The following is a 14904-nucleotide window of genomic DNA, read 5'->3' as shown; positions in this document are numbered from 1 at the left end:
TGTGACCATTAACTTTGTAGTAAGGACAGGCAAAACGATAAAAAATGAGACAAAAAACAAAATAAAGCCAAAAACGGGCCACAAAAAAGTGGCTAGAAAAACGTGACCAAACAATTCTACAAAAAAGAGGATAAAAAAGCGCCACAAATTAATTCCACAAAAATACGAAAAAAAGGCAACCACGAAAAAGTGACCAAAAAGAAAACGAGAAAAAAAGTGTCAGAAAAGCAAGAAAAGTCACAAAAAATGCTACAAAAAAGGAAACTACACGGAGTGACAAAAAAGGCGACTAGTGAAAGTGACAAAAAGGTGATAAAAAAAGTCAGCAAAAAAAAAGGCGAGTATAAAAGATTAAAAAAAAAGACAAACACACTCACAACAAAAAAAGTCTCAAAAAATGCAATAAAAAAGAGGTAATCAAAAAATAATTAAAAACAGCTACAAAAATTGACGAAAAAAGAGAATCAAAAAAGGATAAACAGTCCAGCAAAAAGGAAGCAAAAAATGCGAAAACATAAAGAAGGGAGTCAAAAAAGGGCGACAAGAGGAGATCACAAAAAAATGCAACAAAAAAAAAGTGACTGCTAAAAAGTGATAACAAAAAAGACAATGGATGCGAAAACAAACAAAGAAAAAGATCTACAAAAGTTACAAAAAGGACACTAAAAAAGTGACTAAAAAAGACGGCCAAAAAGTGCTACAAAAAAAATGCTATATTAAGAGGGGAGTAAAAAAAATTACCATAAAAAACAATAATAATAATAATAAAAAAGTCCCAAAAAATGCAATAAAGGAGACCACTAATAAAGTAACAAAAACACAAAAATTCGACAAAAAGCGGACTACACAAAATGGCAAATAAGGTGACTAGAAAAAGTGACAACAAAAAGTGACAAAAAAGCCCAAAAAAACACCCAAAAATGCGACAAAAAAAGTTCATAAAAAAAGATTAGAAAAAACCGCGAGTACAAAAAATGATGATAGAAAACAAAAAACACAACAAAAAAATTCCAAAAATGCAATAAAAGAGACGATTAACGAAGTAATAAAAAGCACAAAAATTCGACAGAAAAGAAGACTACACAAAATGGCAAAAAAGGTAACTGACAAAACGGCGATAAAAAGACCCAAAAACAAAAAAATTCACAAAAAAGTGACAAAAAACCGTCAGAAAATGTTACAAAAAATGCGACTAACTGAAAAGAGCTCATATAAAATAAAACAAAAAAAAACGGCAAAAAGTCCATAAAAAGATTACAAAAAACGAAGGACAAAATTATCAACAAAAAAAGCCAAGTACAAATAATGACAAAAAAGGCAAAAACACCCAACAAAAAAAGACTAATAAAATGCAACAAATACCTAGTGGCGGCTAAAAAAAGAGTAAAAAAAAACGGCTACAAAAAGCGACAAAAAAAAGAAAATAAAATCAAAAAACGACCAAATCTCCACTAAGAAGGCTACAAAAAATTCAAAAACATTGGACAAAAAACCGAAAAAAGTTATTAAAAAAGAACTAAAAACACGAAAAAGAAATGCGACTAAAAGAAGCCAATCAAAAAAACCGACAACAAAAGGTCACAAAAAATGCAACAAAAAAAGAGGACAAAAAACGCCACATAAAAGAAAAATTAATTAAAAAACGACTACAAAAAGTGACCAAGGCAATGAAAAAGCGAAATTAAAAAAGCTTTCTATATATATTTATATTCTATAAAGGCGACAAAAAATGCGAAAACAAAGGATAAAAGACCCATAAAACTGAAAAAAAGGCAGTAAAAAAGTGACTAAAAACGGAGGCGAAAAAGTGCGACAAGAAAATTCGATTAAAAGAGAGAAGTCAAAGAAGAAGAGGTGAGAAAAAAAAGAAGAAAAGACGCGAAGACAAAAAATGACGAAAAAAAACAAAAATGCAACAAAAAAATTAGGTGACAAAAAATAAAAAAAAAAGTGCGGCAAAAGAGGAGACTACAAAAGAGTGACAAAAAACCTATTAAAAAAAAACAAAAACGCCAACAAGTCCCCAAAAAATGCAACAAAAAAAGAGAAAAAATCTAGAAAAAGTGCGACAAAAAAGAAGACTATATATAGTAACAAAAAAGGTCACTAGAAAAAGTAACAGAAATCCTATAAAAAAAGAACAAAAACGCGACAAAAAAAAGTAAACAAAGTGACAAAAAAGGTCAGAAAAGGCCACAAAAATGAGACTAATAACTGAGGAGGGTTGATAAAACTCTATTTGGAAAGAAGGTTTAATCAACGCCGTTAACGATATGAGAATTGCTATGGTACACATCTAAATTTAGTTCCTTTTTGTTTTTTCAAACGTATGGTATTAAATGAGAACTTATTGTAAACAGTACCCAATTATTGTAAACCTTTTGAAATAAAAAGTATTTTTATTGACTAACAAAATGTAAACTTTTTAATAACCAGTCACTTGTTCTTCTGTTAATAAAGACCCATAAAACTGAGAAAAAAGCAGTAAAAAAGTGACTAAAAAAGGAGGCCAAAAAAGTGCGACAAAAAAATGCAACTAAATGAGGGTAGTCGAAAAAAGTGACAAGAAACTTAAAAAAAACCCAAAAAGTCCACCCAGAGGACAAAAAAAAAGATGAAAGAAAAACGCAAGAAGAAAAATAAAACAAAAAAAACAAAAAACGCAACAGAAGTCCCCGAAACCGCAACAAAAAAGAGGTGAGTAAAAAAACCAAAAAAGAAAAAAAAAGAAAAAAACGCAAGAACAAAAACTTACAAAAACAACAAAAATGACAAAAAAACAAAAATCCCCAAAAATGCAACAAAAAAAGACAAAAAATCCAGAGAAAGGGCAACAAAAAAGGGGACTGTAATAAAGTAACAAAAAAGGCCACTAGAAAAACTGACAAAAAAGGCCACTAGAAAAGATGATAAAAAAGCTATAAAAAGACCCAAAAACGCGACAAAAAAAGTAAAAAAGTGATAAAAAACTTCAGAAAAAACTTCACAAAAAATGAAACTAACTGAAGAGGGTTGATAAAACTCTATTTGGAAAGAAGGTTGAATTAACGCCATTAAGGATATTAGCACTGCTATGGTACATAGCTAACACTAGTTCCTTTTTTTTTAAACGTGTGGCATTAAATGAGAAATTCTTAGGCTAAATAGTGCACAGTTCTGGTTAAACTTTTTAAACAAAAAGTATTTTTAGTGACTCCAACAAAACGTAATAATTTCAAAATTTTTAATATCCACCCTCTTGTTCGTCTGTTAATAACAATGTTGTACCTAAAATACCCAAAAAATATATTTGCTTTAAAATTAAGTCTTGATATAAATGGAAAATTTTTTGATAAATATTTCTTTTTATTTCTCAGAAAAGAGTGCAAAAATGATGTATTCAGAAGTCATACTAGTTTTAGATTTTGCACGTTTTACATTGGTTGTGCTTTACAGATGGAGAAAATTCGTTACAAATAGCACTGGATATTTTTTGTTTTTCTAGACTCATTAAATTCAGCAAAGAAATTAAAATGTGTAAACCCACATTACACACTCTTTGGATAATACATTTTTTGGACTAGTAGCCATGGAGCATGCAATTGCCGACTTGTTTAGAGGTATTGAAGTTCAACTTTTACTACCAAGGTTAAAAAAGAAGGTTGAGGTTATGTATGAAATACTTGTTGTAATTATCTCTTAAAAAATGAATAAATGTGTGCTACTAACATTACTCGAGTAGGTATACGCATGGTAGTTGGTAGACGGTGGAAGATAAAATGATTAATTCAGCGACAAGTGTAAACGGTTTTTTTTATGTTGAAGATTTAGGATAAGTTTAATTAGAAATCAAAACAAAATCCAGAAGCACAATATTACACTACACATTGAGAGACGGTTTACTATGTAGTAGGCAGGCATACGTTGAGTTAAAAAATAACAGCTTATTTTCCAATAGTTTCCATTTCCTTAAGACAATTTATTTTCAAAAATGAATTAACTAGTTACATTTTCCCACACTTTTTTGGCAAAATAATGTTGTTTAAATATTTGCGGCCTCCCACCGACCGTAACAAATAAATAGCTTATAACTGCACTTTATGTGACTGGCCATTCTGATTATTTAATACTTTGGACTCCGTTAGCACTTGTATAATTTATTACGCATAAATTATGTTGTTATGTACTAATTGTTCAAGTAATAACAGCAAATGTTGCACATAAACCAAATTACAAATTCTTGGCAATACCTAGTTCCAGATTTGTCATGGAACAAAATGCGAGTTAAATAATTACTTTAAAAATTGTGTTACGAGGTATTTTACCACATTGTATGACTTTCAAAAAACAAACAAATATCCTTTATATATCCAGTGATAAAGACTACGAATGCAACATTTCAGTAGCAGTTCATAACTTACAACTCCTAAAAAACATTTCTATTCCATTAATTACAACTGTTCTCTCCAGAACACAGACGAAATCTGAAAACAGCAGTTGTTCTTATAAGGTTTCGAACACAATTCTATTTCCGCATACTTATAATGCCCCGTCGTAATTTTAGTCCAATGTTGAAACATAGCTACAAGATCTAAGCGAAATGGCGGGAAAGCCCCTGATGCTATGAGTAAGTCACAACAAAATAAACAGAAATTAAGGTCATTAACTCAAACATGACATCTAGCTAAATCCGTCATTCTAATCAAAGCATTTTCTTCAGCCGCATTCATTTCTATATTTATTTCTTATTCAGAATCAACAAATGTTTGCGCGTCGCTTTACTTGAATCTTAAAATAGTTAAACACTAATGTCAAAATGATATACCGACATAAAAATACATTGAAATCCAATATTCTGTTTGAAGTCGCTTATTTTAGCATCGGCACTGAATAAAACTGAAGCTTTTGTCCAGAAAAATTGTATCACACTTGTAATTTTCACAAAAAACAGAAAACACATAATGTACACGTCCAAGTGATGTTAGATATTTTATAAAATGTAATATTATTTCGAAAAATTCGTATCTTGTTCCATTGTTCGAGAGATCTTCGTTTGTACGCTCTGCTGCAAACTTAATTCGTGTAGATCGTAGTAACTCTTTTTGATCAACAAAGAAGCTCTCGTCCAAGTCACGTTTCTTTCACGTCACAATGACCAATAAAAATGATAAAGTTGCTTTAAAACTGAACAGCCACACCTCTCAGTAATGAATAGATTAACACTTGTGGTACAAATTACAAATTACACATTTTTAATTAATCATCGAACTGAAAGTCGATAACAAAAAAGAACATCGGGACCGCAAACAAATGATTAATTTTGTTTGAAAAGAGTTATGTACTGGATATAATCAAATCTGGTATAGGCGATCGAACGGATATCTCGGAACTACTTCGGTGATTTGTATATGTGCTGGAAAATAGAAACCTAGTCGTAATCAAATAATATAATTTATTGCGTTCTCATGTTCATCATTTATTAAAAATATCAAAATTAGTATCGAGAGTGGTAATAAAATATTTGACTTAACCGACTTCGTTGTTAAAATACGAGTATAACACTAATAGAACCTGAAAAGTACCTTCTCGAAATGAGGTTTGCATCTTATTTTCTACATAAAAAATATTACAGAGCGGTTCAGCTGTGTAATAAATCTTAAACCCATGGTGGGACATGTGCCCACTGGCACTTTGCAATAAATTTCACGCTAATCTAATTTTAAGGTTATTTTAATTGAATTATAACCTTAGAGTAGACGACGTAAGTTATTAATATGGTGTCGTGATATTTGTAACAAGATATATAACGGAATATGGCTAAGTTTAGTAATTGAGTCTACTCCATCAACTACTGTGCTGGAGAGATCGACAAACTATTAAATAAGAGCCACCAAAAATCCATCAGATGTAGAACGTATGGGACTACACAAAACTTACCACTTTTTTATCTGTCCATTCAGTGGACTTGTTAGAATGAAACTCAGATCTCAGAACTAGCAAAAATAGCAAAACCAGACTAATGTGTTTTTCTTTGTTATTTCTGTAACAATCAGGACGTTTCTGAACTAGTTTTTTCACATTGCATAATAACAAGACTATTATTTCTAAACCTAACATAAACATTAAATTCAATAAATTGCAAAATAAAATAGACTACCACCCACAGATGGGCACTGCCATTCCCTAATTCAATAATTCGTGAGAAAGCAATTGTAAGTTCCTCAGAAATTTTGAAATTAGTGCCATTCTTCTCCTACGCCATGTGTGTGTGCACTGTTCAATATTCACACTGCGATAACAATTTATTGTTATCATTAATTACGAAGCTTGAGAATACTGTTATGTTTAGTTTGCGTGATTAACAATATCTGCAACAACATTATTGTGCAGCGTGTTATTTAAGAAAATACAAACCACAAACGAAAAGTTTGAAACCAAAAATTGAGGTATCTACCTAATCTACATTCGCATCAATTATCGCAAATTGTCTGGAGGCTCTTCATTATATTCAATTTAAATTGTTTTGTTAAAAGCTACAAGCCCCATAATTATAGCATATATGGTAATCGTGCCTCCTATCACCATTAGATTTTCCTCGGTTATTATCCTACATGTATGTTGTGATACCTGGAATAAACAGTTTATTTACAAGCAATAAGGAGTGCCAGTGAGCAATCAAAGAATCAAAGTAAAGTCATTGCAATCAAGTTAAGTATGGTTACGGGCATGTAGGCGACCCCATAAACCAAGTGAGTTGTTTACCAGCTATCATCGAATACGAGGGTGATGTGAAAAATGCGCGACCTAGTGTGGAACGGGTTTTAAGTAGGTTCAAAATTTTGAACTGAATATCAATGCTTCGTTTTCCTCATCGGTCCTTGAAGTGCATCAAGGACACTGCAGCCACATCTAAGTTACTTAAAATTCTCATTGATAGATTTGATAAAATTTTCGACCACCGTCAATTTGAAAATTTGAGTTGAAAATCAAAGATAAACTTTAAACATATGAAGTAAACTGAAGAAGATATCAAAAAAATCGATGAAAATACAACTGAAAATTGAATGGAAAGTTCGTTAGACAACTTTTAGTTCCATTTCGACGTGATCGATCAGTTCGATTTTTTGATTTACTGTCAGCCTAGATTTTTTTTCCTTTAGGCACTTCTACAGTTTGTTTTCATTTTTTCTGTATTTTGTTTTCTCTCCCCTGTTTTGTATTTTCATAGTTCTTACGTGGTTTTGTAGTCGATTCTTCCATCTTTTGTTCTCTTTTCTTCTCGTGTTCTATTTTGTACAAGTCTCCAGTCCACTACAGCTTTTACTGGGTTATTCTTATTCTTATCCTTTCTTCCTATCCAACAACCAAGTTTTTATTTTGTTTCTTTTGGTTACCAGATCTACTATATTTCTGATAATTTTCCTTTGGGAAAATTTTAGCTGTTCTTCTTCCACAATTGTCAGACCTGTAGTTATCGACTTACACGATAAGCTTACTTTTAGAGACAATGAGAGTTCAAGTTTCGGACACATGTTCTATTGAGCAAAATATTTCACAACAGTTCTTGTTGCAATTTTTGCAGAACTTGAACTTCTTAAAACTGAACCAAGAGCGGCAAAAATCAACTCTTCCATTGCTCTTTAGGCGTGTATTAAATACTTCTTATATCATCGAGCTTCGAAAAGGTTAGTAAAATTTCGACAGTCCTTGAGAATGGTCCAAATTCTTCAACTAATATCAGGAGTCGAGAATTTTCGAACCATCAGTTTCTTTGCTTTTTAGAAAACAAAAAAGCTTACCAAAATTTTTGATCTAATTTTAAAAGCCTTATTATCATGTGTTGAAGTCAGTGACTATGCAAAAATTAATGCATGCTTTTACTGACAGTCGAAAGTTAATCAAAAATTTAGAATTTAGATTTTGTTAACTGAAAGTACGCATCCCCCATGAATTTATTATGAGACCTTTTTTGTTTAGAAATAATGTATGAATAGTTACGCTATGTCACGTAGATATGAACCAAGAAAAATTTTTAAAGACAATTTTCTGTGATGTTTCAAGTGGAGCTATTTAAAACTGACTGCTTTTGTTTTCATTTTTGCCACACCCTGTACAGTAGTTTTTGGTTTTAATATTACATAAGTTAAAAGTTAAACATCAATAGATACAGGGTGTTTCCAGTTAACTAGTGCAGCAAATTACGTCAAAGTTACCACAGAACAACTGGACAATATACAGGGTGAGTCACTAGAGTCCTCAAGATGTTCTTAGTTATTAGAAATAGGACACAGTTAAAGGCTAAAGTTGTACGGTTATTTGCGGACCGTACACTAAGTTTATTTTTAACAGAGCGGAGTGTTCTACTGTTAAGGCGTAACACACAACTTTTAACTTTTTTTTAAACAGAACACTTTATATATTTTTACTTATTCTGACTGTTACGTTCTTGGAGTTTATAACCACGGTTTATTTTTGAAATTTTGATGCGACATTTTTTAAGTATTTTCCATGTTTGAAGTAGACTCAGTGACATGGAAATCAGAACACCTAATATTGTAAGCATATTTTAATAATTTTTGATATACATGGTTATTACGGCAGTAGAAGTAAATTATTAAAATTTGACATGATTCAAAAACATACCGTGTTGATGGTTCCAGACCAAAATTTTCGAAAAATTCTGTTTGAAATGAATTTTTAATTTTATCAATTTTGGAAAAATTATTGGAATTTTTGATGAAATGAAGCTCAAAGTTGTGATCTACAAGAACCAGTTGAAATCTATAGGACGTCTTTGAGTAATTTCCGATTCATGCTTGAAAAACGCTGAAAAAATGTATACGGTGGAGGAGAAATTTGAGATTTCTGAAAAGTTCCTTTAAAATGTTTAAAAAGATTTTGGGATATAAATCTTGACCGCTTATTTGAAAAACGGAACGTATTAATGCCCCTGGACTAAACTTTTCGAAAAATTTGGTTTGATAATGCTTTCTTTTTGCCTCGAAAATTGGCATTTTTTCATTTGATCGATTCTGGTAAAATTGTTGGAATTTTCGAAGAAATGGAACCGAAAATGACTCCTACAAATCTAAATTCATAAAAAATGGCTAATTTTCGAAGTGTTCGAAGGACAAAAAACTGTTGTTTTTTTTTATTATTTTTACCGTAGTTTCGGAGAGTATCTTAATTATTGTGGCAGATACTTCCCCCGCCTACCCGCCCTTTTTTTTCTTAAGGGGTGTGTCATTTACCAAAATCAATCTTATCTTAGAAAATAGCTGCTAGCCTCGCCCACCCACCATCGTTTACTTATCATATACACATGTATACAAAATATTCTTACTATTACTGGGTGTTCTGATTTCCATGTTACTTAGTATAGTTATTATCAAATTTTTAATTTTTTTGAGAAACACAAGGACATTTAAAAAAAGATCAAAAAAATAGAATACAATGCAGTAATAATATACAAGTGTTCTGTTTGAAAAAAATTGAAATTGTAAGGTTTTACATTTTTATGAACACTCTGTATATTAAAATTTGATTTAATTGACACCACAACGAAGTGCACAGTTACCTCTATTTATCTCTTCATAAAATCTTGCAACACACATCTTCACAAAAAAATTATTGCGATTTTTGTAACCCTTGCATTGGTAATGAAATTCAAGAAAATTGGAATAACGTGGCAACGTCGCTTCTGAATTTCAAAAATAAAGCACGGTTATAAAACCTAAGAAGGGATCAAAATATTTAAAAATACATAGTGTTCTATTTAATAAAACCAAGTTCTGTGATATGTTTCAAAAACAAAACACATACTAATAGGACTTTGGTCTCTGACTTTTTTTCCTAATTTTTGATTTTTAAATGGGACTAACCTTATCTTATTATTATATTATCATCATTCTTTTAAGCTGGCTACTGTCTTTAAAGTCCATCTGGCGACTGACTGCTTCTATATTTTCTTGACGTTTCATGTCCCATAGTGTACGAAAAAAGTGGTTTCCCATTTCACTCTATCTGTCGTCTGTCCCGATTTTTAGGGGCATCGTGTAGATAATAAAATGCTAACCCAAATTTGTCTAATCATCCCAGAAACAATTTGATGATATTGGCTCATTATATTGCGTATTTAAAGTTATCAAAATTTTATGAAATCACATATGTACTTCTGTAGTCGTAGGTTATGAATCCTCCATGATTTTCATCACAATTATTTCACAAAAAATTGTACATAGTAATTGGAGTTTAAATTATGTAAAAGAACATAGTCCTACACATGTAGTTTTATTTTATCCACCTTAAAAAAAATGATGACGTCACCTCAAAATATTGCTGAAAAAATCCTAGCTTAAATGTGCAAAATATGATGAGCCTAAACTTGAGATTTATAACTGCATTAATATTTTAGATTTGTTTATACAGGGTGTCTCAAAAAATTAATGACTGAATCAATTTATTTTATTGTTTAAATCAAGAATTGTAAAACTGAATGAATACTTTGAAATCGTGCAGAGGTTTTTTAGTTATGGTAAGCATGGTAACTTTTTGATCAAAATGTATATGTATATCCACCCCAAAAAATTGATGACGTCATTTCAGAATTTTGTCGAATAAATCCTATCTAAAATGTGCAAAATATGATCAGTCTATATGTACTTGTAATTTATCATTGCATTCATATTTTTTAAATTTGCTTACACAGGGTGACATTTTCCCAGAAAATTTTGGGAATAGAATACTGTTATTTTTAGGATTACACTGCACCAATCCAAGTTGATATACGTGTCCTTGCAAAAATGTTGATGACGTCATCACAAAATTGTGTAAAGAAAAAACTCAATTCGAAAATGCTATATATATTTCACTGTATTTTTGATGCGAGGGAAGTTCTGTCGAAGCAAGCTTCGACCAAATTTTTTTTTAGTTATAGAGAGTTATCATAAAATAAATAAAATTTTCCAAAGCGAAATTTTATAATTAGTCAAAAAAACTGTATTAGACCACTTTTTTCAATTGCAGTAGCAAGTTTACAACAAATTACAAAAAATTTTTAGAAAAAAATATACCTGAAATGAACATAGGTATCTATATTTTTATAGTTTGCATGACAATATAATTGTGAGCATTTGGGAGAATCGAAAACTCAAATGTTGCCCAATTATTTGATCAGTATATAAAAGATTGGTCAAAACACTTAGCTAGTCGTTAATTTCTAGACGCTTTAGAAACTCTAGAAATATTTAGAAAAGAAGGATTTGAGAACGAAGCTGATCCTTTGTCTCCAGTGTTCCCTACATATGCATACAGTTGGATGATTAGTTTTAATGCAGGAAATTCATTAATTAACTGTTGTTTTGTTGGACTCGTTAGTTTTGTTGATAGATATTTTTAAACTTCATATATTACAAAAAATAGGTACCAAAGGATAGCACTAAAAATCCATTTATTTTGAACAAAATATGATGATATTAAAATAAGATTACATAGACTTTTTAGCCAATAGTATCAGTTAATTAGACTGACCAGTTACGATGAAACATCCTATATAAAAAGCTGGAACCGTCAGTGCATCTGCATATTTTGCCTGAACTGGCCTTCGTTATAAATTTAAAAGTACATGTTGTTGAACCCATAATTACCGTGATTATGACACAGAGAATAAGCCGGGAACTCCGATAGTTCAATTTCTAGGAACAAGTATAGCGTAAATGTGCAAAATATTTCGCTTAAACATATTTTCTGCGGTAAAAGTCAGCTTGATCGATTGAGTGCGATGGGTATTTAGAATCAATTTATTAATCTAAACCGGCAGAGATAAAAAGTACTGCGTTTACCTGCAATTCAATAATAAAAATTATAAATAAATGTGGCCCCGGTACTCAGCCTTGTGGCACACCTAATAAAAAAAAATTCGAATCTAGCACGCGATCCTTGTGACACACAAAAATACCATTCTATGTTAGACACTGTAAACTTTAAGGGAAAGACCACTTTCGACATACAGATACGTAGGTTGGTGAACAAGTGTACAACCACTACTTCGTAAATTTTGGACAAGTTGTGTCACGAGTGTGTATAAAAAATGGAAACGATGGATGGGCCTAAAATTAACTGTGGATTGGGAACTATGGCTGCTATTTTGAGATAATCAATGAAAGTGGTTTTTGTGGTGTATCGTTAATTAGTCGGATAGGCATGGGACATGTTGGGTACATATACCAAGTCCAAAGTTAAAAGTAGTTTTTTTCGGGTCAAAATTTTCAAATTACCCTCGTATATTCGCTATAGCGATTGACTCACCTGTGTAGCAAGGTGAGGGGTGATTGTCCCCTGGCAGTCTACAATGGTAGAAGGTTGACGAGATGTCATGGCCCTGTTAGACCATGTTGTTCCTGGTTGGTGTCTACACGATCATCATAAAGGTTATGTTCACATCAATCGGATCGAAAACACAAACTATTTTAACGTCTTTATTGTTCACGACAGGTGAACGACATCGTTTTATCGCATATCGCGCCTCACCAAGGCCGTCCCTGAACTTTCCCAAATATTTTCATAGAAATCGCCAGGACTGACCTATATTTTTCCCGACGAGTTCGAGTCGGGAAAGCGGCCCAGGACCAGCCCCAAGGGTTACTTACGGCTCTCGGTGGCTCATTCCAGGCCTGTTCTCACCGCCAGGTGCATTATTTTGGGTTATCAAAAGAAAATCTGATAATATCTAGGTGTATCATCGAGGCCGGTCCTCGAATCGTTTTTCGCGATTCCTGCACAAACCACCAAAACCGGCCGAACCCGGCAGCTGTCAGTCAACGAGATGCACAAAAGTCAGTGTATTTTTTTGTAAATATCGCAAATAAGTTGCACAGCACCCGCATGAAGAAATGTCAATCAGTACACCACCTGCGACATCGTGGAATTTCGCGAATTTCCGGAGGGCGCCGTGTCTTTGAACGACGCTTACGTCAGCAGCGTCTGTTTATCGATTCACAGGATTGTACCAGGGTAGCCCGTTTTGCCGTACATGTGAGAAAAGGACGGCGCGACGGGCCGCCAGTGCCGCGAAAAAAGACGGCAACACGATGACCTTGTTTAAGGGTATGTTTTTTCGGCCTATATCTCGGAGATAAGTCAGTTTATTTTTGCGGGAATGAGATATGGCCGTATTCAGGCGCCACATGAACTGGGGAATGAGGGAAGGATTTTTTAAAGATGCTGCAACGTTTTATACGCTGTTTGTAATTTTTTGATGGCTTTATTGCGAGATTTGAACAGGATGAACACTGGAAATAACTTCCATTATTTTGCCGAGGTTTTTACGATGATGGCGATTTAGACGAGGATTGACTTTGGATGTGGCGAAATTGCCGCTTTTACAACCGTCTGATTCACAAGACAAATTTATTATTAGGACCTTCGCACAATTTCGGCGAAATTAGTCTTCATCAATTTCTTCTGCAGTTTTACTCGTAAATGTTCCTGTCGTTCAAATAAATCTTCGAATATAATTCGCGAAATGCTAAAGAGATATCGAGGTGGCAGCTCCCGCTTTCTCAAATTAGCAGGGGATGAATTCCTTCCAGAATTTTTTAATGCAGGAAAAAAGGAAAGAAAGGGCAATTAGCATTTATATTTGCGGAATTAAAAAGATTCAGTGTTTGTTACATTTGATATTACATCTGGCAATTTTATCTTGTATGTATTTGTCTGAACAAAAATACCACATAAATAATAATAATATTAATAATAACATTTTACTATCCAACAGGAAGATTCAAATATAAAGTAAAATATACAGGTACATGACTTAGTTCACACTAACGGAAATTGAAAAACGACAGAAGTACAAAAGTAGTACTAAATAAATAATAAATGTGCTATTTTTGGACCAATAATTATTATTAATGAAGATTAATGGGCAGAGGTCAAGCCCTCTCAATGAAACTATACAACTGTAATGATTATTGTAACAATTTGTAAACAATTTATTTTTTAACGAACAATATTCTCCCAAATATGTTCAGTGTTTTTTAAATCATCCTGAAAAAGTATACAGAAATATTAACTTTCTGCGTCTCTAGAGCACAGCCAATAATGTATGCATCCAAACAAATTTTTTTGGACAATATCAAATTTTAGTCAGTCTTTTACCATTTTTGCCATAAACTCAAGAAATATTACCCGTTACGTTTATTTTTTTTTGTTTTGTATATTTTTCTTTTCTGTTCTTCTGTTAAAATATATGAATAAAAATTGTAGCTGCTCATTGGCCCCGAATCCTTGAAGGCATTAAAACAAAAAATCTCGCTTCTTTGAAAAGTTATAAAATTTCAAAGGCGTGCGCTAACGGGCAAAATGTATTCTTAGTTAGTACATGCTTAACTTCGACTGTTTGTGTTTATGCTTCAAAAGAATTCTATAATAAGCGATTTGAGCACGTTCAGTTTTTTTTTTTCCAAAAAAGAACTGGGTGTCTAACGTAAACACGTAAATTTACTCCGCAAAAATTGTAACATGACGTCGTCATTTTTTGGGGACGTCATAACCAAATAAATTTTGATTAACGATTTGCCATGCTTCCTATAACCTTTGAAAAAAACGTTTTGAAAATTTCAGCGCATTCGGTTTGACATTTACAAAATTAAACTGTAAAATGTTGTTACACAATTTTTATTTTTTTCCCATAAATCTGGATTTATGGAAAAAAAACTTAACATGGATTCATAAACCACCAGTCCAGAAGTATCTTACTTAAATTTAAGTAAATTTCCTAGTGTGAATTTTGGTTTGCATTTTACCATGTACTCGAGGTACCTAACATATATATAAAATTTGACAACAATCGGCCAAATATTCAAAGACACAGATAGATGACAGACGATAAAGACACGGAAACGCACAACCTACTTTTTTGTACTC

General features: G+C 32.2%; 1 protein-coding gene across 5 annotated transcripts in view; it reads right to left on the bottom strand.

Moving 5' to 3' along the window:
- Positions 1-12887, bottom strand: part of Ca-beta (Ca2+-channel-protein-beta-subunit) — a 335906-nt gene extending 323019 nt beyond the window's left edge. For 4 of the 5 annotated variants that reach the window (XM_064047435.1, XM_064047436.1, XM_064047437.1 and 1 more), the window contains exon 1: positions 12286-12887. In XM_064047435.1, the coding sequence (XP_063903505.1) occupies positions 12286-12354 (69 nt within the window). In that variant the 5' untranslated portion in view covers positions 12355-12887. The remainder of the gene's footprint in view (positions 1-12285) is intronic. The other variant, XM_064047440.1, reaches the window with a different exon arrangement.
- Positions 12888-14904: the final 2017 nt, after the last annotated feature.

Source organism: Zophobas morio, unplaced genomic scaffold (assembly GCF_036711695.1).
Source record: "Zophobas morio isolate AGI-343-1 ecotype UQ-CSIRO unplaced genomic scaffold, CSIRO_AGI_Zmor_V1 ptg000005l, whole genome shotgun sequence".
Taxonomy (NCBI): Eukaryota; Metazoa; Arthropoda; class Insecta; order Coleoptera; family Tenebrionidae; genus Zophobas; species Zophobas morio.
Note: the sequence above shows the minus strand (reverse complement) of the source record. Positions and strands in the feature narration are given on the sequence as shown.